At 36.8% G+C, this 24,784-nt stretch overlaps 1 protein-coding gene across 1 annotated transcript in view; it reads left to right on the top strand.

Moving 5' to 3' along the window:
- Positions 1 to 24,784, top strand: part of LOC124804918 (phosphatidylinositol phosphatase PTPRQ-like) — a 424,691-nt gene that overhangs the window by 242,807 nt on the left and 157,100 nt on the right. The window contains exon 9 of the mRNA XM_047265295.1: positions 18,245 to 18,565. Within this exon, the coding sequence (XP_047121251.1) occupies positions 18,245 to 18,565 (321 nt within the window). The remainder of the gene's footprint in view (positions 1 to 18,244; positions 18,566 to 24,784) is intronic.

The following is a 24,784-nucleotide window of genomic DNA, read 5'->3' as shown; positions in this document are numbered from 1 at the left end:
TCCATTAGAAATGGGTCCGATTTCTTCAGTGCATGCTTCCTCACTTCTGAGTTGAGCATAAGCCAGCAGCAAGTCACACTCTTAGTTCACGTATTTGTATTATAGTTTAATTCTTAATTTCTTTGCATGCTTTTGGATACTTGCATAGTTTATTTCACAAATTTCAGGCATATTATAGTATTTGCGAGTTGTAGCATAGCATTTTAGTACCTGTATAGTAGAAATTTGTGTAGTCGTCAATCATCTGTTTGTTTTGAATGGCTTGTGAGATTAAAGAGAGGAAAAAAAAAATTGTTACAGATGCATAGGGACTGCGCCTGTTGAGTACGGATTCAGGGGGAATTGGCCACCATCCATAAACAGTTGGAAGCTGTGATGGCCATAGTCAACAGGCTCCAGGCTGTTGCCCTGGGCTGCAGTGACATTGGGACACCCAAGGCGAGTGCTTTGGCGCCTCTGGAACCTGTAGCATCACCTGGGATCACTGATGCCTCTGTGCCCTCAGATTCGGACATCCCTGTCAGTTGTCACTTGCCTGATGGTGACTAGCAAACTGTGGTGGGGTCGCAAATCCCTGGGCAGAAGGCAAAAGTTGGTGCTGGCCACAAGGCTGTACCCTTACGCATCCGTAACAGGTTTGAGGTACTGCCCAATGCTGAAAGTACTTCTGAGCCAGCAAGGGTGGCCTCGCCTTTTGCGGCAGTGGACGGTCTTCCTGAGAGGCCCGGAGAAGTGCAGAGGGTGAGATTGCTTGTCATTGGGATCTCCAATGTTAGGTGGGTGATGGAGCCTCTTAGGGATATGGCAGCTAAAGATGGGAAGAAAGCCAATGTGCACTCCGTGTGCATACCGGGGGAAGTCATCCAAGATGTGGAAAGGGTCCTTCCAGATGCCATGAAGCGTACAGGGTGCAGCCAACTGCAGGTGGTGGCTCATGTTGGTTCTAATGATGTGTGTCACTATGAACCGAAGAGATTCTCTCTGGTTTCCAGCAGCTATCTGACTTGGTGAAGACTGCCAGTCTTGCTAGCAAGATGAAGGCAGAGCTCACCATCTACAGCATTGTTGATAGGACCGATTGCGGACCTTTGGTACAGAGCCAAGTGGAGGATCTGAATCAGAGGCTCAGATGGTTCTGCGACCATGTAGGCTGCAGATTCCTCGACTTGCGCCATAAGGTTGTGGGGTTTCAGGTTCTGCTAAATAGGTCATGTGTCCACTACACACAGGAGGCAGCTACATGGGTAGCAGGGGCTGTGTGACATGGACTGGGCGGTTTTTTAGGTTAGACACTCTTGGGAAAGATCAAAAAGGGCTCCGGTCTCAAAGGGTACTGGGCAAAGAAATGACAAGAATCGACCAAGCAACAGTTGGTATTGTAGTTATAAATTGTCATAGTTGTGTTGGAAAAGTACCAGAGCTTAAAGTGCTGATAGAAAGCATTGAAGCTGAAATCATTATAGGAACAGAAAGCTGGCTAAAGCTGGAAATAAATTCTGCCAAAATTTTTACGGAGGCACAAACCGTGTTCAGAAAGGAGAGATTAAATAGAGTAGATGATGGTGTGTTTGTGTCTGTCGGTAGTAGTTTATCTTGTAGTGAAGTTGAAATAGATAGTTCCTGTGAATTACTATGGGTAGAGGTTATACTCAACAGCCATTCCAAAATAATTGGCTCCTTTTACCGAACCCCCAACTCAGATGATATAATAGTTGAACAGTTCAAAGAAAACTTGAATCTCATTACAAATAAGTACCCCACTCATACAGTTATAATTGGTGGAGACTTCAATCTACCCTCAATTTGTTGGTGAAAATACATGTTCAAAGCTGGCGGAAGACAGAAAACATCTTCCAAAATTGTACTAAATGCTTTCACTGAGAATTACTTTGAAGAATTAGTTAATGAGCCCACATGAATTGTAAATGGTTGTGAAAACACACTTGACCTTTTAGCAACAAATAATCCTGATCTAATAGAGAGTGTTATGATGGATACAGGGATTAGTGAAGACGGGGCCCCGGAGTGAGGCTTAAAACCATATCAACCAAAACCACTAAAAATAAATGCAATATCTATTTAAAACACCAGCTAAAAATTCACTTGATGCCCTTCCTAAGAGAGTCTCCATCTCTTCCAAGCTAATTATGTAAGTGTAGACCAGATACGACTCAAATTCAAAGATACAGTATTGATAGCAATAGATAGGTTCATACAGCATAAGTTAATAAGAGATGGGACTGATCCACCATGGTACACAAAACACATCAGAACATTTTTGCAGAAGCAATGAAAAAAGCATGCCAAACTCAGAAGAATGCAAAATCCCCAAAACTGGCTAAGTTTCACGGAAGCTCGAAAGTTAGTGCGGATGTCAATGCGAGATGTTTTTAATAGTTTCCACAATGAAATATTGTCTCGAAATATGGCAGAAAACGCTGAGATTCTGGTTGTATGTAAAGTAAACCAGTGGCAAAAAACAGTCAATACCATCACTGCGCAATAGCAACGGAAATGTTACCAATGATGGTGCCACTAAACTCGAGTTACTAAATACAGTTTTCCATAATTCCTTCACGAAAGAAGATGAAGTAAATATTCCAGAATTCAAAACCAGAACAGCTGTTAGCATGAGTGACATAAAAGTAGATATCTTAGGTGTTGCAAAACAACTCAAATCACTTAAGAAAGGCAAGTCTTCTGATCCAGATGGTATACCAATCAGGTTCCTTTCAGAGTATGCAGACACAATAGCTCCTTTCTTAGCAATCATATACAACCACTCACTTGATGAAAGGTCTGTTCCTAAAGACTGGAAAGTAGCACAGGTCACACCAATATTCAAGAAAGGAAATTAGAGTAACCCATTGAATTACAGACACATATCACTGACCTCAATTTGCAGTAGGATTTTGGAGCATATACTGTTCTCAAAATTATGAATCACCTTGAAGAAAATGAATTATTGATACATAACCAACACGGATTCAGAAAATATCATTCTTGTGCAACACAGCTAGCTCTTTATTCCCATGAAGTAATGAGTGCTGTCAACAAGGGATCTCCGATGGATTCTATATTCCTAGATTTCCAGAAGGCTTTTGATACCGTTCCTCACAGGCAACTATTAATCAAATTACATGCATATGGAGTATCATTTCAGTTGTGTGACTAGATTCATGATTTCCTCTCAGAGAGGTCACAGTTCATAGTGATACATGGTAAACCGTCAAGTAGAACAGAAGTGATATCTGGCATTCCACAAGGTAGTGTCATAGGCCCTCTGCTGTTCCTGATTTACATAAATGATCTAGGTGATAATTTGAGCAGCCCCCTTAAATTGTTTGCAGATGACGCTGTAATTTACCTTCTAGTAAAATCATCAGATGATCAATTCCAATTAAAAAATGATATAGAGAGAATTTCAGTATGGCGCGAAAAGTGGCAATTGGCACTAAACAAAGAAAAATGTGAGGTCATCCACATGGGTACTAAAAGAAATCCTATAAATTTTGGGTACATGGTAAATCACACAAATCTAAGGGCTGTCAATTTGGCTAACTGCCTAGGAACTTAAATTGGAAAGACCACATAGATAATATTGTATGGAAAGCGAAACAAAGACTGCACTTTGTTGGCAGAGCACTTAGAAGATGCGACAAACCGAAAGAGACAGCCTACATTACACTTGTCTGTCCTCTGCTGGAATATTGCTGTGCGGTATGGGATCCTTACCAGGTAGGATTGATGGAGGACATCGAGAAAGTGCAAAGAAGGGCAGCTTGTTTTGTGTTATCGCGCAATAGTGGTGAGAGTGTCACTGATATGATACACGAGTTGGGGGTAGCAGTCACTGAAACAAAGGCAGTTTTCTTTGTGGTGAGATCTATTTATGAAATTTCTATCACCAGCTTTCTCTTCTGAATGTGAAAATATTTAGTTGACACCCACCTATGTAGGGAGTAATAATCATCATAATAAAATAATAGAAATCAGAGCTTGAACGGAAAGATTTAGGTGTTCCTTTTCCCACGCACCATTCGAGAGTGGAATGGTAGAGAAGTACTATGAAAATGGTTTGATGAACTCTCTGCCAGGCACTTAAGTGTGAATTTCAGAGTAACCATGTAGATGTAGATGAACCATGTAGGTTGATCACCCAGTCTGCACATGTTTGATTAGGGCACTTTTTTTCATTGCCAAAATTCTAACCAGGCTAAAATTGTATGTCTCTTTATTGAAAAAATGTGCTTGCAGCAGAGAGAACATTGTGAGCAACTAACATTCTGACATATTGCCATTAATTTTTGTCTTAGGAGATACAGTTTGGGATTTCCTGACAAAAACATGATCCATTGTCTTTCCATACTAGAAATTTGACAAGGCAAAAAATATAACTACAGTCATCAATGGGATATATCCCACTCTTCATTAAATAATACACACACTCAAACAATGCAGTTTACTTGCAGCAAATCAGACACTTGTGCACACACTCTTCACCTGGCTCAACACACAGAGCAAGTTGGGCTCCACACAGGTTTTAGTGCAATTGGTCATTTCCTCACTCCACACAAAATTATTGGAGGAACAAATGAGTACCATATCCTTTTCTGGCATGCCTTTATAGATTTTGAAAAGGGATTCACTTTGATTAGTCACCCAGCTGTGTTTGAGGCTCTGAAAGAGAAAGGAAGGGAATCTGGCTACATTCATGTCTTATTTAACATATGCAAAATCTCCATAGTGTTTGTGAATGTTATTGAAAAACCATTGAATTTCCTATTGAAAATGGTGTAATACAATGTTTAAATTGAATTGGAAAACAAAGAGAATCCAGGTTCTGGGAAATAGGTTAAATAACCCAAGGTTTGCTGATGCTATTGTTCTATTTGCAAATAATATAGAAGAACTTCAACTACTGGTCAGCAAACTTGTGCTACTATGCTATGAGGTTGGCCTAAAAATGAACTATGGTAAAATCAAGATCATGATGAATGTGTGGCATTGGTGGCAAATATATTTGTTTGATGTACAGAAGTACAAAGGTCATAGAATATGTCTATCTGGGTCAGTTTGTACATATGATAGGACACCTAAAAGCAGAAATATTTCAATGTATTAAATTAGGCTATCAATCTTATGGAATATACTATTCAATTTTGAAGTCTAAGATGATTGCTGAGCTGAACAAAACAGTTTTATCCCATTATATATTGCCAGTATTGACTTATGGATGTGAGACATTGATATTAAATGAATTATTTGTCAGAAAACTAATAGTGACCCAAAGAGGAATGGAAAGATCAGTGTTTGGCTGCATAAAGATAGAAAGAAAGCGGCTGATGTCAGACAAACAACAAATATCAGTGACATAATGGAAAGACTGAATATTTTGAAATGGCAGTGGGCTTGTCATGTCCCTTGAAGAAAAGATGGTAGGTAGTCAGACAAGTACTAAACTGGAGCCCAATTTACCAAAAAAGGTCAAGGGGGAGACCATCATACATACGTGACAGAGACTTAAAGAAGACAGCTGGACTGAACTGACAACAAGAAGATCTAGATCATTAGAAATGAAAGAACCTGATGAGATTCTATGTTGCCACTAACTCAAAGAGACTACACCACCAAGTGATTGGATTGGCTGATTATGACAATGATGATGATGATGATATATACAGGGTGCTACTAGGAACAGTGCAAGCTATCGTAACAGTTTGAGTGACAGCTAACAACTAAATGAAGAGTGCTGCCCTTTTTGATTGGGGAGTTTTGCCCATATTTTACAGGCATAGGAAGCCTCACTGAGATGTTGTGCCCATATTATTATGGGCATGCCATTCTTTCCAACATTGAAAACAATTGAATATTATGGGCATTGCACTCAGAATTTTAAATATATATACCTAAGTAAAATCCAGTACAGGCCATTTCAGAGTTCTGTATATGCACAAATAGAGTCCACCAGAATAATATCATATCCTGCGCAAAAATACTTGCTGTGCACACTCCACTGCTCACGTCACAAGTGCTTAGGTCAGCCCTGTGCTGGCTTATATGTCAGAGTCTGGTGTGATTCTATTGGATGGCATGTCTGAGCATCAATCAGCCTTGTCTGAATACCGCCCCACAGTGGACAGTAGTAATGCTGCATTAGCCATTCAGTTTCCACAGTAACATCAATGATGCCGTTTCTGATAGAGTATTTAAAGGACTTCAGACACAGTTATCTCTCTTGATGGTTTTTGATAATAAAAGGTTGTGGCAGGATGCCACTATTTCAACTTATTAAGAGCTTATCTACTCAGGAGGATGTCGTTATCAGGAGAAAGAAAACTGGCGTTCTGCGGATCGGAGTGTGGAATGTCAGATTCCTTAATCGGGCAGGTAGGTTAGAAAACTTAAAATGGGAAATGGATAGGTTAAAGTTAGATATAGTGGGAATTAGTGAAGTTCAGTGGCAGGAGGAACAAGACTTTTGGTCAGGTGAATACAGGGTTATAAATACAAAATCAAATAGGGATAATGCAGGAGTAGGTTTAATAATGAATAAAAAAAAGGAGTGCAGATAAGCTACTACAAACAGCATAGTGAACACATTATTGTGGCCAAGATAGACATGAAGCCCACACCTACTACAGCAGTACAAGTTTATATGCCAACTATCTCTGCAGATGATGAAGAAACTGATAAAATGTATGATGAGATAAAAGAAATTATTCAGGTAGTGAAGGGAGACGAGAATTTAATAGTCATGGGTGACTGGAATTCGAGAGTAGGAAAAGGGAGAGAAGGAAACATAGTAGATGAATATGGATTGGGGGAAAGAAATGAAAGAGGAAGCCATTTGGTAGAATTTTGCACAGAGCATAACTTAATCATAGCTAACACTTGGTTCAAGAATTATAAAAGAAGGTTGTACACATGGAAGAATCATGGAAATACTAGAAGGTATAAGATAGATTATATAATGGTAAGACAGAGATTTAGGAACCAGGTACTAAATTGTAAGACATTTTCAGAGGCAGATGTGGACTCTGACCACAATCTATTGGTTATGAACTGTAGATTTTATTTATTTATGTATTTATTTAGCATCCAATAGATCACACATGTGATATAGGATTTGTCATTTGATTACACGTAACACATAACAACACATACACATAATAAATTGACAAACATATACAAACAGCAAACAAACACATACTACATAAGTAGTGTACAAGAACTTATTACCCAAAAAACAAAAGTACGTGCTCATGATAAACAATTTTAGATCATGAACTATGCCTTATACACAAAACATATTACGGATATACACAAAACGTATAACGGATATTTAACAGATTTTTCCTAAGTACCATAATTACAAAGTTGGAAAAATCATTAAATTAGTTTGAATTTAAAAAAAAAAAGTACAGGTTTCAATCCACAGTCTGAGACAGGTATTCATTTACACTGTAGTAGCATTTTTCCATCAAGTATTTTTTTACTTCATGCTTGAAATTATTTTTGCCTGTCAATTCTTTAATTTGAGATGGAAGTGCATTTAAAAGGTTTATTCCTAAGTGGCTAACATGTTTCTGACTTCTAGTTTTTGCTACATAGGGAATGCGGAAGTCTTTACAATGCCTTGTATTGTGATCTTGGTAGCTTGAGTTGGTTTGGAGATTAAAACTGAAGAGACTGCAGAAAGGTGGGAATTTAAGGAGATGGGACCTGGACAGACTGATTAAACCAGAGGTTGTACAGAGATTCAGGGAGAGCATAAGGGAACAATTGCCACAAATGGGGGAAAGAAATACAATAGAAGAAGAATGGGTAGCTCTGAGGGATGAAGTAGTGAAGGCAGCAGAGGATCAAGTAGGTAAAAAGACGAGGGCTAGTAGAAATCCTTGGGTAACAGAAGAAATATTACATTAAATTGATGAAAGGAGAAAATATAAAAATGCAGTAAATGAAGCAGGCAAAAAGGAATACAAACATCTCAAAAATGAGATCAACAGGAAGTGCAAAATGGCTAAGCAGGGATGGCTAAAGGACAAATGTAAGGATGTAGAGGCTTATCTCACTAGGGGTAAGATAGATACTTCCTACAGGAAAATTAAAGAGACCTTTGGAGAAAAGAGAACCACTTGTATGAATATCAAGAGCTCAGATGGAAACCCAGTTCTAAGCAAAGAAGGGAAAGCAGAAAGGTGGAAGGAGTATATAGAGGGTCTATACAAGGGCGACATACTTGAGGACAATATTCTGGAAATGGAAGAGAATGTAGATGAAGACGAAATGGGAGATACAATACTGCGTGAAGAGTTTGACAGAGCACTGAAAGACCTGAGTCACAACAAGGCCCCGGGAGTAGACAACATTCCATTAGAACATTAGAACAATCAGTTTAATAAGTCACAGCTGCAAAATACTAATGCGAATTCCTTACAGATGAATGGAAAAACTAGTAGAAGCCGACCTTGGGGAAGATCAGTTTGGATTCAGTAGAAATATTGGAACACATGAGGCAATACTGACCTTACAACTTATCTTAGAAGAAAGATTAAGGAAAGGCAAACCTACGTTTCTAGCATTTGTAGACTTAGAGACAGCTTTTGACAATGTTGACTGGAATACCCTCTTTCAAATTCTGAAGGTGGCAGGGGTAAAATACAGGGAGCAAAAGGCTATTTACAATTTGTACACAAACCAAATGGCAGTTATAAGAGTCGAGGGACATGAAAGGGAAGCAGTGGTTGGGATGGGAGTGAGACAGGATTGTAGCCTCTCCCCAGTGTTATTCAATCTGTATATTGAGCAAGCAGTAAAGGAAACAAAAGAAAAATTTGAAGTAGGTATTAAAATCCCCGGAGAAGAAATAAAAACTTTGAGGTTTGCCGATGACATTGTAATTCTGTCAGAGACAACAAAGGACTTGGAAGAGCAGTTGAACGGAATGGACAGTGTCTTGAAAGGAGGATATAAGATTAACATCAACAAAAGCAAAATGAGGATAATGGAATGTAGTCTAATTAAGTCAGGTGATGCTGATGGAATTAGATTAGGAAATGAGACACTTAAAGTAGTAAAGGAGTTTTGCTATTTGGGGAGCAAAATAACTGATGATGCTCGAAGTACAGGAGGTATATAAAATGTAGACTGGAAATGGCAAGAAAAGTGTTTCTGAAGAAGAGAAATGTGTTAACATCAAGTATAGATTTAAGTGTCAGGAAGTCGTTTCTGAAAGTATTTGTATGGAGTGTAGCCATGTATGGAAGTGAAACATGGACGATAAATAGTTTGGACAAGAAGAGAATAGAAGCTTTTGAAATGTGGTGCTACAGAAGAATGCTGAAGATTAGATGGGTAGATCACATAACTAATGAGGAGGTATTGAATAGAATTGGGGAGAAGAGGAGTTTATGGCACAACTTGACAAGAAGAAGGGACTGGTTGGTAGGACATGTTCTGAGGCATCAAGGGATCACAAATTTAGCATTGGAGGGCAGCGTGGAGGGTAAAAATCGTAGAGGGAGACCAAGAGATGAATACACTAAGCAGATTCAGAAGGATGTAGGTTGCAGTAAGTACTGGGAGATGAAGAAGCTTTCACAGGATAGAGTAGCATGGAGAGCTGTATCAAACCAGTCTCAGGACTGAAGACCACAACAACAACAAAGAGCTTATCTAGATCTTTCTCACCCCATCTGTGGTTGAAACAACTTCTAAATATGTAATAACAAGTATTCAAGATTTTCACTCAGTTACTTTTACTTAACTCTTTCTATGCCTCAAGTTCACAGTACCTTAATGATGCTAGATATGTTAATATAACTGTGAACTCTGTGACAATAGTAGTAATTGTTAAAGATATTTCCATATCCTGAGTAATTAATTAATGTTTTACTGTAGTTTAAACACTCATTTGTTAGCTAAACTTTGCTAAAAACATAGGTAACATACATGTGAAACATCAAGGAATCTCCAGGAATTGACTGCAGTGTGGAAATTGCAACCATACTCATTTTAAGCTTTGTAGTTCACTGGAAACACCACACCAGCAAGAAAAAAGTTTTATTTTATTTATTTATTCTCAGACAATCAACAGATAATATATATTATATGTATAAGAGTCAAGGAATATTTCAGAAACTATAGGGAAATATTGCTAGTGTATAAAGGCTATAAGATTTTATCTTGTTTATTGCTAGAACGCTTGAAACAAAACACAGAAAATAAATAATCAGGAATTATCGAAATGGCTTTCACAGAAATAGATTCACTACTGAGAATGTATTTGTAATCAGAACAATAAATGAAAAATATGGGAATGTAAACAAGAAAATACAATGCTTGAAAATTCATTGATATGAAAGTTTATGACTCTGTTCAAAGGCTAAGCCTGTAGATGTAATGACAGAGTTGTTGTTTCCAGTTAAATTTATGTCTTTGTAAGATGTGCATGGATAACAATGTAAGCAGTGTTGAGCTAAATGGAATGAAATATGACCATTTTAAAAGTAAAACTGGTTTAAGGGAGAGGCTCTAACCCCCCCACCCCACCCCCCACCCCCACCCCCCCACCCCCCCACCTCTTTAATGTAGCATGAAGGGACTTGTGAGGAAACTCAAACTAGTATCTGCTGGGGCCATCCTAAGAACTAACTTAAGGCTTTAATGTCTGCAGGTGGCGCAGTGATTTGACAGTTATTTATGGTGCTCAAACTTAGCCTAAAATGAAATGATAAGAAAACAAAATAAATGAATGTTCAAATGTGTAGAGATGAACAAGACAACAGTCACATCTAATAAATGGTAAACATAAATTTAGATGCTTTTAACAGTTCAAACTTCTGGGTGTAGTGATAGATCAACAAAATCAGAGAGCAGTACACATGAAAATTAGAGTGTAAAATGATAATAGAACCTACTACTCCATACAGAAAACTCTAGGCTGTAAACCACTAACAAGGAAAACTAAAATGAAACTATATTGTACAACCATCAGATGAGTCCTACCATATTGAGCAGAAACATGGGGTTTAAATAAAACTGAAAAACACCAGATACAAATATTTTGAAACAAAGTTTGTAGGAAAATTTTTGGTCCAAGGGTGCCCATATGATAGTGTGTAGAGCATCCTAGACCTAGAAGGATATAAATTTTTAATGTTTTGGAGCATGAATGGTGAGTTGTAAGTAGGCATAAAAAAGCTTTATTTCTGACCTAGTTAAAATCTGTGGAATACCAGGCTTTAAATAATTTTCTTGAAAAACAGATATCTCCTGATAACACTATGTTTCTTCCTGTCCCTGAGAGCTAAGGGTAGGGGGAGGGGGAGCGTGCAACACCTTCCTCTCTTGCCCATGAGTATGGGCACCTTTCCTTTGGTCTATTGATCATAATGAACCACAAAGCTGTAAGAAAGACACAACAGAAATCCACATGCTGTCATAATGGTAACAATAATGAACATGATAAATTAGAATGACTCATCAATCCAATTGATGAGAATGAAAGAGGGAAGTGGTTTTGGGAATATTCATGGAGAGGTAATTTGGTAAGAGACCAATGGGGAGACACCAGAGTGTATGGGTGAATGAAACTATAACAATATGGAACCTGAAGGAGTTAAATAACTGGCAGGAAGTAGCACAAGATTGGAACATTTGAAGGCAACATGTGAGCTCATCACAGGAGCTTAGAATCCATTAGTAGGTATGAAGAAGAAAGGGAAACCCACTTGAGAAACTGTCAATTTCCATCAGTACACTGTTTTGACCTCCTATTGTGCCTGACAGCTTCCCCTTCATCCTTGTCTCCCCTTGACTGAATAACAATTTGTTACCTCTCAACCTGCAGTCCGAGCAAAAGTTTTGTGTATTTTTTTTTTTTTTTTCATGCTAAAATTTCCATTAACAGTAATCAGTGTTATAAGTATTTAAAAGTGGCTTAAGTTGCTAGAACTTAAAAAGGTTCTAGAATTTGATGGAATCCCTGCAGGATACAGCAATTCATTTGTGGTGCAGAGTCATCTACAGGCACTGAAACAATACTTGTATATGTTGTGTGTCAAAACAATGCAATGTAACCATTGCTGTTTGTAATATATATAAATTTGAAGAGGCAACAAGAAAAATGATGGATGTCACATTTTTGTTGAAAATAAGTTAGGAGTGGCATTGTATAGCTGAGGATATGTAGAATGCATATAGAGTGTTGCACTCTAAGATACTGATAGTCATTCTGCAGTAATGGTCTGAAAATTACCCATGAACAGAAACAATGCTAGATAACAATTGTGGCATAGGAAAAAATGATGAATGTCATTCTTGCTTTTTTTCCAAATCTGTTTCTTTTATTGTGTATTCCCTGCAAACTCGGTTGGCAACCCTGCTTTTATTATTCTCAGACTTTTGTTTTCGCTATTATTGTTTTGTGGATGTTATTTATTTGCAAGACGATAATATAGAAAGTGTGGAAGATGATGTAGATGACATTCAAAATGTATCTAGCACAGAGAAGTCTTCTAAGAAGAGAAAAAGCTATGGCAGAATGTTTGAGGTAATGGAGACACTGCTTTTATCATCTCATGAGCCTGGTGCAGATTATAAGTGTAAGAGATTAAAATATTTTGAAAATGTCTCTGCTGAACAGATTTCACAACTTCTTAAAGATTTTAATCAAATAAAGTTAAGATGAGCAGAATTCCTGCTTATTTGGACTGATGTCTATAAACCCAATAAAACTATGTAGGCCTAGACAAGATTGGGACTATACAATGTTCCATGACAATTTGTATTCTTACAATGTTTGTGTCTGAGATGGTCAAAACATGACTGAGATATCTGACTGTATTAATGCCTTTATTGCTATTCGGGGTATCACATTGTGCAGAGTACAGACTTGGCAAACATCAGGAAAGACTCTAGGTGCATCACCTAAAGATATGCTTGGGAAATATGATCATTTACGTAGTAGGAAAGGTCCTGAGGTGTTTGAAGCAATTAAACAGCACATTGAATCTTTCAGATGTAGGTCAATCCATTTCAACAGTAAGGAGCTGTACATCCCCACAGAGTCTAATGTTAGGAAATTGCATAGCATGTACAAAGAAAAAGGGTTCTGTATTATATCTTATCAGTATTACAGAAATGTATTCAATCCATGGTTCAATATAAAATTTGGTTTTTGTAGATGCAATACCTACACTACTTGTGACAAATTTCAAACAGAAATGCAAGTCATTACCCAGAGACTGAAGAGAACTACAAATGAAGAAACATGAATGAAACTTCAAAGAGAGCAAATGTAGCTAAAGACAGAAAATGATGTACACAACACAAAAGCAGAAACATTCCACAGAAGAAAGAAAGCTGGAAAAATTAAGAATATTAAATAGAAAGATTGTGACGGTATTGTCATAGATTTTCAGAAAAATCTCATTATACCAAACATTTCCACCATTGGTGTGTTTTATAGGTGCCAATTATCTCTGGTTTTGTTTAGCATTCATTCTGTCTAATAATAACTCAGTTTTCCACTGTTATGATGAGACCATTTGACTGAATGGATCCATCAAAGTTGCATCTATGGTTGCACCACTTTATATTCACAAAGTTGGCACCAAATGTTAGGCATCTGTACATGTTGTGTGGCACATGCAGCAGGCAGAATAATAACTGTACTATTATCAGAGTCTTGCATTATGTTGTCCACACTACAAGAAGACTGAACTCAGTTTCAGTAATCTTTCCAGTTAGATGTCACTCTTATTCAGAGAGTGACTATAATATGGCCTTTAGTAACAGTAAGCCATGTGCTGCAGCCTGAATAAATCTTTCTCCTTTTGATGTCATTCGTGTTGGTCAAGCACTTCTCAGGTCTTGGACACATCTTTTTATCACCTCTGTACAAGGAGAAGTGTCCTTTTGCAATTCAGCCAATGAAGCAGCTTTTCCTACAACAAGAGATGGGTCATGTTGTTCAGTTCTGAAGATCCTACAATGATGCACAGGAGGGTTCATCAATAGAGCAACCTCTTTGTAGCCCAGGTCCACTCAAAGCTGATGATAAAGTTAGTGAGCTAAATTCTGGAGAATTCATCCTTCCAGATTATTTGTACAAAGGTAATATGGTCACCGCCATTTCACACTCTTAAAATAAGACAAAATATTTGGCATTGTGGTTTTAATATTAAATCTTTCATTACAAGAAATCAATTTCTGTAGTTATGAAGAAAGTAATATCCGTTGAGCCCTGTTGCAGAAGTCATCCCATTCTTACTTGGAAAGATTAGGGACCTCCAACACTTGATGCAGTTTTGCAGCCCAGTAGCAAGGGATTTCAGAATGACCCTGCCATTTTTGAGACAAAAAAGCAAACAGCAAATGTCAGAAAAAGCCAAGTATTTGGTACAACAGTGAGAACTAATCACATCACCCTAACTGTATTACTTCAGTATAACATATCTGACATTCATCATTGTTTCCAATAATAGGGTGTACTAACAATTGAAATTTGAATGTAGTCATCATAATTTTAAAAATGAAAATTATGAAATGTATTAACAATATGAGACAATAAAATACCTTAACTAGTAGCACACATAGCTTCACACTAAACACCTTAGCTTTTCTCTTGAAAAACTGAGTACAAATGACATTCATCATTTTTCCCATTGCCTCTTCAAATGTTTTGGTCATAGTATTTCTTGATAACTCAACTCTTTTAAAAGTTACAGTCATTCAGAGGAAATTCTATCCAGCAGCACACAATAATATCCAACAGGATTATGAAAAAGTATCTGCTAATCTTAGAGAAATGTAAAGTACACAAAACATAAACTGAGCAGCCTGTGATTACAGGAGTGACACTTTGACTGTAATGCATCAATATCAGTGGATGCTGCATTGCTGCAATTCCAAAGATGTGCTTGGTGGCGCATACTTCTGATGTCCTCTCCATTTTTCTGATCTTTTATTTTCCCCTTTGGGCAGGCAATTATTGAATTGGAACTGTTTATTTTTTATATTGACTCTACTGCAGCCCATAACACTAATACAGTCTCACAACAAATCACATAAATACAGAATTGGCAGAAATCATAGGATGAACATTGGAACATCATATGTTAGGCTTACAGCAAGCTAGAATGTTTGGTGCAAGTCTACCAAAAGCACTGACACTGAAGTGAGAATGCAGTACACTGAAATTCCATCTTTTGAGTGTAGAGAAAAATATGAGGTGTGGTGAGAAATAACAAGTAGTACTGCAGACAAATGGACTATGTATTCAACCACAGCTAAATGAAATACAAGCATATGCCATCAGTCAAAAAGTTTGAGAATTATTTTATTCCTGCGAATTAGGTGATGTCAGTACAGTAACTGTAGTGGGTGCAGATTGAACTAACAACAGCTGCACATTCAACCAGTCAGCTGTGAGCTGACAATGTTAACTAGTGGACATGCAGCCATAGAGTGTCAATGTTGTTGTGTTACAAATCACAATGGAGTTCCATCTCTAAACTGATTGTTCAAGACATTGTCCAGAATGTTATGAAGAAGAGGAAAGTACGTGCAAAGTTTGTCCCACACACACTGAAAATAATGGTGCATGGATGTCTTCTGTGACCTGATTGAAATGGGAAAGACATCATGGGTGATGAGACTTGGTGTATCAAAATGAATGTACCGTAAAATGACAAAGTGTGGAAATTCACATGAAAAGTCAATGCTTTGAGGACCTACCCAAAATTCAAGCCATCATGACTCACAACTTTAACAGTGTCCCAAAGAAGGACACTTATGACAGTTTCTCGTTGTTGAATGAATGTTCTAAGCAGTGAACCGAAGTGAGGGAGGGGTGGGAGGAGGAGACTATGTAAAACATCTGACTCATTGGAATCATCATTTAACTTTTATCTATTTTTTTATTAATCCAGTCTTGAAACTATTTGGACTAACAGGGTACATCTCAAAACCTCTGAAGTTATTGAGCATTTCATGGGGACATCAGCGTGGAATTGCAGTAGAAGTCAAAGCCTTATTGAGCCACAAGAGTCATACAAAAACTTGGGGGTACAGAATGTGAGGTTAAGTCTTTGGAATCCTATCATTTTCAAGCCACATCAATTGAGTTAAAATTCTACTGCTAATATTTTAACTCAATTTATGCAGCTTGAATACTGAGAGGCTTTAATCAATGCTCATACATAGAGATATGAAGTGCAAGAATTATCTAGGTTCATTTATAAATAAAGCAAAGCCAGCTTCAATTCTTTGACAGGATACCAGGAAACTGCAGTTTTGTACATAAGAGATATACCCTACATAACACTTCCATGGCGAATACCCTGTTTTATGTATTACCTGAGTTTGGATTTGTTTGAGCAGTTACTACTTGCTGTTACAATTTTTACTAAGTATGGGGTGTGTGTGTTTTTTTCTGTTTAAGTTATGAGTCAGGTATATCCCACCTTCTCATTCCACTAATGATTATATGTTTGTGGTATATTTTCTCTTTGTTGCTAAACAAAATGACAAATATTTTTGGAAGTGGAACACCTAGATGTAGTAATTCTGTAGTTGTTTAAACAAAAATGAAATAGACTGTGACTTCATCATAGGATAATTTTATATACACTATCAGGGTATGCGTAGTTTGCAAGAGAAACGAAAAGAGTAGTCCAAGGACACTGTACAGACATTGATTACCAGACAGACAGGACACAAATGAGGAACTGATTTTGCTAGATTTGTACATGGGCAAGTCAACCTTCAGGCTGCCATTGCATTTATAGACGTTTTCTCATATCAGGAGATTTATCACCTTTGGCAGCCACAGCTGGTGGTGTCATTGGAATCCATAATTCAGTAATGAAAATGTGTATGTGTGTGTGTGTGGGGGGGGGGGGGGGGGGGCGTCCTCTGGACAAAGCAGTGGTGATTCATTACTGTCAGCAAACTGAACACCATATACACTTATTTTTGTTTCATTTTATAAGTAAATCACATTCTATGAGTCATTGTTCTGTAATAGTTTGCCAATATAAATGTTTTTCTATCCACTTGTTTTAATTTTGTGTCTTCATTTAAAATATTTTTATGCTATACACCAGAAGAGCTAAATTGAAATAAAACACTTGGAGTAGGTGACTTCCCATCAGAATTATTTAGACCTGTGAAAGAACATACAATTCTTTATATTTTGTGTGACACAGTGGCATGACCATTTCAGAATGCTGTAACTGGTTTGACTGGCTAGAGGCCATCATTAGACTATCAGTAGATGAAAAGAAAAGATGAAGAATCATCATGGGAGCTATAAAATCTGTCAAGTAACTATTTATGAGTGGTTCATAGGCACACACTGATGTGGAAACATTAAACTCCATCTCACCCCACCACCCCATCATCCTTCAGCTCTCTTATGATTGTACCTCTGTATTTACATAATTACTCTGCAATCCACACTTAAGTGTTCATTTTCTTTGACAGTTAATTTTCTTTGACGTATTTAATAATATAGGAACACAGTATATTGTGACATCTCTTCATTCACATTTGCTTCATTTCCTCATCAGACAAGATGGATCTGTATTTACTTATCTGAGTAACTTGCCACTAACTCCCCAGTAACTTCCTCCCTGGAAAAGGAACCTGTACTTCTAAAAACTAGTATTATTGCCATTATTGTTTTTTTACTCCTCCATTAACTGTACAGGGTATTGTACACCATGAAGGTAAATACTAGACATCTATCTGTATCTTCATGAACTTAATAAAGATCTGAATGGACGTTTCCTTTTAAACAGTTTAATGTTTGAGTGAGCATATTATTCATCAAATATTTTTGAACTTTCCAGAATGAATTTTCATTATGCAGTGGATTGTGTGTTGATCTGAAACCTTCTGGCAGATTAAATCTGTGTGCCAGACTAGAAATCAAAGGTGAAATCTTTGCCATTCACATGCAATTGCTCCATGGACTGAGCTATTCAAGCACTAATTGTGACTTGCCATCACAGCTTTATATCCACCATTACTTTCCCTCCAACTTTCCAAACTTCTCAGAAGTAGAGCACTTGCCAGTAAAATGCAAAGGTCCCTTGTTCAAATTCCAACCCAATACACAGATTTAATGCACCAGAAACTTTCGTACATGAATTTCTTTGTTGTTCATTTGTTTCACATTTACTCATCATGTTACTCCACTTTTGATGCTAGTGTCTTTCTCTTTTTACAGTTCCTGGTGTGCTACAAAATGTTTCTAATGAACTTAGATCAAGTCCATTGGACACACATGATCCAACAAGACAGGCACTTATATCTGTGCCTACCCATATATTTGATTCAGCAAATGGTAATATAATGTACTATGCAATTTTTGTGGCACTATACTCTTCAGATCAGAATTCATCAAGTGGATATCTAGAAACACCAATACAACTGTCAAACTGTAACATAACTTGGCCTGATAATAGCTACTGGGGTGAAGTTACTGTAAATGGAATACCATCCAGTGAATACCAAGCTACACCTGACTGCTGGTATCCACCTACTGCAGGTACTATTTTGTGTATTTATGTACTTTTTATCAGATATTGTTCATGGTTTATAAATAGTAATTTGCAGAAAAGTGGGATTCCTTAGTTGATCTACCTGCACCAACAAATATTTCATTTTGATGAAATTTTGGGTCCTTATTATGATTATGTTTAGTAATTCAAATTGTGACAGCTATACATTATACATAAAATATTGAAATAGTAGTGTAGTTCACAACTGCCAGGATGTAAATAATGGTTGAATCATTCTAACTTTACATGCAACTCTCATTAACTCACAGCTTAAAGTTTATGCAGGTATAGAACATGTCAAAAATACTAAATACATACTACATGTTTTACACAGTTGATATTATATGCTTTGATTTATTGTTAATTACTCAGACCACAAGTTTAGCAGTTCTTATCAGCGTAAAAAAATTGGAACACATTACATTTACATATTAATACAGTAATTATAATAAACATAAAAGTCTACACATAAAAAAGCACATAAAGTTTTTTCTGGGACGATTCACAAAAGAAAAGAGTTTATAGTGTTTATTTACTCTGATGCTACTATACCTGAGATGTTTAAGGGTAAAATTTTACACAGATTTCACATTATGTAATGTCATTCATAATATAAATAATTCAAGAAAGTTTTGCATAACATGCATATCTGAAAATGTGTGTGGGTCTTATTTCCAGGTAAGCTGAAAATGAAACAAAAAAAAGTTTCACAGTAAAATTAAAACAATACAACATCCAAAATAAAGGCAGAGTATTCAAAAGTTCAAATCTTCACACATTTGCAAAATCAAATTCTGCTGCTTGGTAGCATTCAATACTACATGCTCCATTCCATGCACAGCAGTGTGCTTGGATCCTCCTTGGCATGATGTTCATGATATGGTCGAGATGTCATTGCTCGAGTCTGCTGCACTCTTCTGTGGCAGCCCTCTTGATGACATCGAATGTGTGATGCTGGTTTCTATGATCATGTACTGTAGTTTCAACTGGTTCCAAGCATGTTCAGTCGAGTTCATGTCAACAGACACCTAAGGTGATCCCATTTGGTTTATTTCTACCTACTGAGAAAGACGCTTCCAAGATGGGCTTAGTATACTCATGCATTATCATCTTGGAAGACAAACCCATCACAAGAATGTTGATTGTGGGGCTGAACAATGAGCTCAAGGATCCTGACCCACTACTTCAGTGTCCAAATTACTCTTGATAACACTGAGAAACATCCAACATCTGTACTCATTTTTTTGTTTTGTTATGATCCATAAAGTCATCTCTGACTCATGGTGACTTAATGAATGATGTCCCTCCATGCACTCCTGGGTGTTATTTTGGTCCTCAGGTCTTCCAGAGTCATTCCATTGCTTCCTTTGATGTCCTCTATTCATCTCCTTCCTCATTTGGTGCTTGGCTTGCTCCAATTCTTGACCAACATAAATGATTTATTAAAAATTGTGCTCTTTAGAGATTAGAAAAGTTTACTGATAAGGACCCAAGCAAAGCTATGCAAGAGACAGTGAGGATTGTGATAGGCTTACAACTGTTTCACAGCAAACTGCTTAAGCCTTAATCTTGCAAAGGCTCATATTATGAAATCCAGAAACAAATAAAAATACTTTTAAATCCTAAAAGCAGAGATCAATAGGTACATATTAGATGAGGTTCCATGCATGAAGTTCATATACTTCCAGAATGGTAATAAACTAAGGTGGTACCATCATTGTATAGGTTATCAAAAACTTCCATACTGCCTTCTTTGTAGTTAAAAACCTGTGTGATCATGTTGAACTGCAAGTAGTATTGCTAGCTTTCTTCACACATTTTCATTCAATGCCATGGTGTAATCTTCTGGGGTAATGCAGCTAAGTTCAAAAAAGTGTTTATTTTGTGGAAGCATACCTTGAGAATATTGTGTAAAGTTAATAACTGAGTGTACTGCAGAAGCCTCTTCATGGATGTAGAGTTTCTTACACTTATGCGCCAATTCACATACTCCCTAAGAGTTTTTTTGGTTAATAACAAGAGTGAATTTAGGATGAACTGTACAGTTCACAACCAAAATTCTTGAAGTAAAAATAATGTCAATGTAGACTGTACATCTCTACCCACAGTCCAGAGTAGAATTTTGTATACAGGTGCACATGTCTATAATGGATTGGCAGAGGACATCGAGCTGGAAACTTGAAATACCCAAATATTTAAAAACAAAGTAAAAGAATATCATATTAGCTATTGAATCTACAATTTATCAGAATGTTAAGACTCTGGGATGTAAATTCCATATAGCTCCAAGGTTTGTGTTAAACAGATAGTGGTTTTACCATTGTATGCATAGCTAATAGTGTTCTGTGTAAAATTACATAAATGCTTTCTTTTAAATATTAGATGTAAACACCACCCAATTGTGAGAAGGGGAGAAGCAGTAGCTTTTTTTGCAGAGTAGCTGTTATCTGCTAATATGCATGTCCCAGGAGGAATGGTAGATATTCATGATATAAAAGGAATGTCCATTCAAAACAAAAAAGTCTAGTAAACATGAGCTCTAAAAATCATTCCTTAAGAGCTATTAGCACTTCTTCATCTCTGATACTGTGAAACAAATCTTTTCTTGTGCAAGGTCTTTGCTTTCCATATTTTGAGGGACGTTAGGATGGACCAAAAGAAGAAAAAAAGTCCCGTAAATATGGGCTCTAAACTCCATACCTCAAGACCTATGAGTATCTGTTCATCTTGACATATGTCTCTTCTACTGAACAAGTGCTCATAGCTCCTGAAGTATGCACTTTATAGTCCATGTTTACTAGGTAATTTTTACTTCATTTTTGGTCCATATTACCTCTTCTAAAAATATGGAAAGCAAAGAGCTTTCAGTATCAAAGGTGGAGAAGTGCTCACAGCTCTTAAGGTTTGCATTTTTGAGCCAATGTTTACTGGACTTTCTTGCTTCAAATGATCATTCCTGTCATATCCCTGAATATTGACCATTCCTCCTGGGACACTCTGTGTACATAAGTAAAGTAAGATGAAATTTATTCCAATAATTATCAAAATGAGTGGATATGTGTGCATCATAATGTGTGATCAGTATACTCTACAGAAGCAGCCAGCAGCTCCTCACTCTGCCTGTCAATGTACAGCTTGACTTGAGCATTCCAAATTTCTGAAATCCGTCATCCATGGTAGAATTTATATAATGTGTTGTGTAAATGAATGAATGAATGAAATCAATGAATTAATTATTGAATGAGAAATATGTTATTGATGTGCTCAATTCTAAGCTTAAGTTCTTCCTTTGTTTGTTGATTGATGAATATATATTCCTAATGAACTCATAACAACATAATCACAATTTATTTGAGTGGTCTGTAATTATATCTTCATTTATTTTGCATCTGATAAATTAAAATGTGCCCTGCATCCACCACCATACATGCACAATCCATCGAAGATTCATGTATGTCCATGTATGAATTAAAATATTTTTCAAAAAAAAAAAAAAAAAAAAAACCATTGTTATTAGGGAGCTACATTTTTCTCAGTTTATTCATTACTGTAGTCCACATATAAAAGTTTTCTGTCACCGAGAAGTGCTAATATGACAAATTTTTGTATCTTCAGGAGACAAACTGTGTAGTACTGCTGATTTTTCTGCTGTTTTTTTCTTCTTCTTATTTGTCCCATAACATACATACTCTAAATCATTTGATTCTGGTGCAGGAGACATGTCAAACTGTGGTAGAATTTAACCATAAACGAAGAACAGTTGACGTTAAAAAACAGCATAATAATAATAATAATATAATTTTGTTATACTGGTATATACATACAATAAAATCTAACACCTAATTGCCCCTTGCTCAAATTATCATTTCATGCCCTATGAATTCTTCTACTGAATAGTAGCATTTCTCCCACAGAATGTGCTGTAGCCTTATTTTTAAAATTCTGGCTTCATGATTAAATATGTTTTATCTCATTAACTTATTATATATTGAGATCCCTACATACTGTGGAGTCCATGCATATAATTTCAATTGGTGTGTGGGTAACATAAAATCATTTTTATTTCTTGTGTTATATGTATGGTTAAAATGATTCTCCTCAAATAATTTTTGTCTATTGTGTAAAAAGATTATAATTTCACAAATGTATATGGAGGGAACAGTTAGGATTTGTAGATTCTGAAGTAACAAATGACAAGACTCTGTATGCTGTGCAGTACATATGTATTGGACAATTTTCGTTTACAGTTTCAGTATTTGAGATACACTACTTGAACTTCCCCAGAAAATGATCCCATATGTAATGAGAGATTCAAAATAACGATGACAAGCAATTTTTCATGTACTCAGGTCAATGGAATTTGCTAGTGCTGCATTGCAAATGCAGTGCTACGTAGATTATGGGATAGGAAGTCAGTATGTGTATTGCAGTTTAAGTTCTTGTCCACGTTTACTCACAGGAATTTGACTGTGTCAACTTCTTTCATAGATTGATTGTTATGTTGTATATTAAGTTCCACACATTTTGAATGTTTGGTTTTGAAATGTACCGTACAGATTTTTGCAATGTTCAGTTTCAACCCATTTAACTGGAACCAGTTTTCTAAGGTATCCAGTGTGCTTATGATGGAACTCAGAATTTTTTCTGCATTGTCATCTTCAATTAAAACAGAAGTATCATCTGCAAACAGAACTGATGGGGAAGTTATATTTATGGGTAAGTCATTTATGTAGAAAAGTAACAGACTTGGACACAAAATGGAGCCTTAAGGCACACCTTGTGATACTATACTCCTTTTAGAATAATAATTCACTGCATCTGAAGTGATAGTTACCCCATGTTTTCTGTTGTGTAAGGATGATGTTAGCCAATTTAGAATATTGTCTTTAATTCTGTATTTGTCTAATTTGTAGATGAGCAAGTTGTGGTTCATAGAGTTAAATGCTTTTGTGAGATCACAGAAGATACCTGCAGCTTTATTCCTATGATCCAAAGATTTGTCTATTGTTTCAATAAAGTTATTCACTGCATCTAGAGTGTTTTTTCCTGGTTGAAATCCAAACTGCTTACTTATAATACAAGGTGTATAACTATGCTTCCACTGTTTGCCGATAGGTGGTCACAACGGTAAATAATGGTCAAAAGAAACAGATCACAGACATCAGGCAGTTGGCTTGGACCTCGGTCAACATAACCTCATTCAAACATTAGTCAATTTGTGTCTGCATCATAAAGTTGTTCTTGATTGAAAAGTCAGTTTACAACCATAATTCTCATCATTTGTGGGAGGTGTTACTGTTTTGTTTCAATATGAAGTAAACAGTGGCTGAGTCTCATTGAATGCGCTCAAGTATATAGGGTAAGGACGCTATTAGTGAAAGAATGTGTCATGAGTGGTTTCAACGCTTCAAGAACAGTGATTTTAACATTGTAGATTGGCATAGTGTTTTCGAAGATGCAGAATTTGAGACATTGCTGAGTGAAGACTCGCATCAAACTGAAGAAGATTTTGCACAGTTAGTGAGAGTAACACAGCAAGCTATTTCAAACATCTGAAGGCTATGGGTATAATTCAGAAAGAAGGAACTTGGGTCCCTTGTGAGCTGAAACCAAGAGACGTTGAACGGCATTTGTTTGTTTATGAACAGTTGCTTTAGTGGCAAAAACCAAAGAGATTTCTGCATCACATTGTCACCAGGGACAAAAATGGGTTAATTACAATAACCCTAAACGCAAAAAATCATGGGGATATTGTGGTCATGCTTCCACATTGACGGCCAAACCCAATATTCATGGCTCCAAGATCGTGCTCTGCATTTCGTGGGAACAGTTCGGTGTCATGTACTGTGAGGTATTAAAACCAAGTGAAACAATCACAGGTGCTTGTTATCAAATGCAATTTATGCATTTGAGCAGAGCATTAAATGACAAATGGCCACAATACTGTGAGAGGCACGATAAAGTGATTTTGCAGCACAACAATGCTCTACTCCACGTTGCGGAAGAGGTAAAAACGTACTTGGAAACATTAAAATGGGAAGTCCTACCCCACCTGCTGTATTCTACAGACATTGCTCCCTCTGACTATCACCTATTTAGATCAATGGTGCATGGCCTGGCTGACCAACACTTCCGATCTCCTGAAGAAGTCACAAATTGGATCGATTCATGGATTGCTTCAAAAGATGAACAATTTTTTCAACATG

This window comes from Schistocerca piceifrons, chromosome 7, assembly GCF_021461385.2.
Source record: "Schistocerca piceifrons isolate TAMUIC-IGC-003096 chromosome 7, iqSchPice1.1, whole genome shotgun sequence".
Classification (NCBI taxonomy): domain Eukaryota; kingdom Metazoa; phylum Arthropoda; class Insecta; order Orthoptera; family Acrididae; genus Schistocerca; species Schistocerca piceifrons.
Note: the sequence above shows the minus strand (reverse complement) of the source record. Positions and strands in the feature narration are given on the sequence as shown.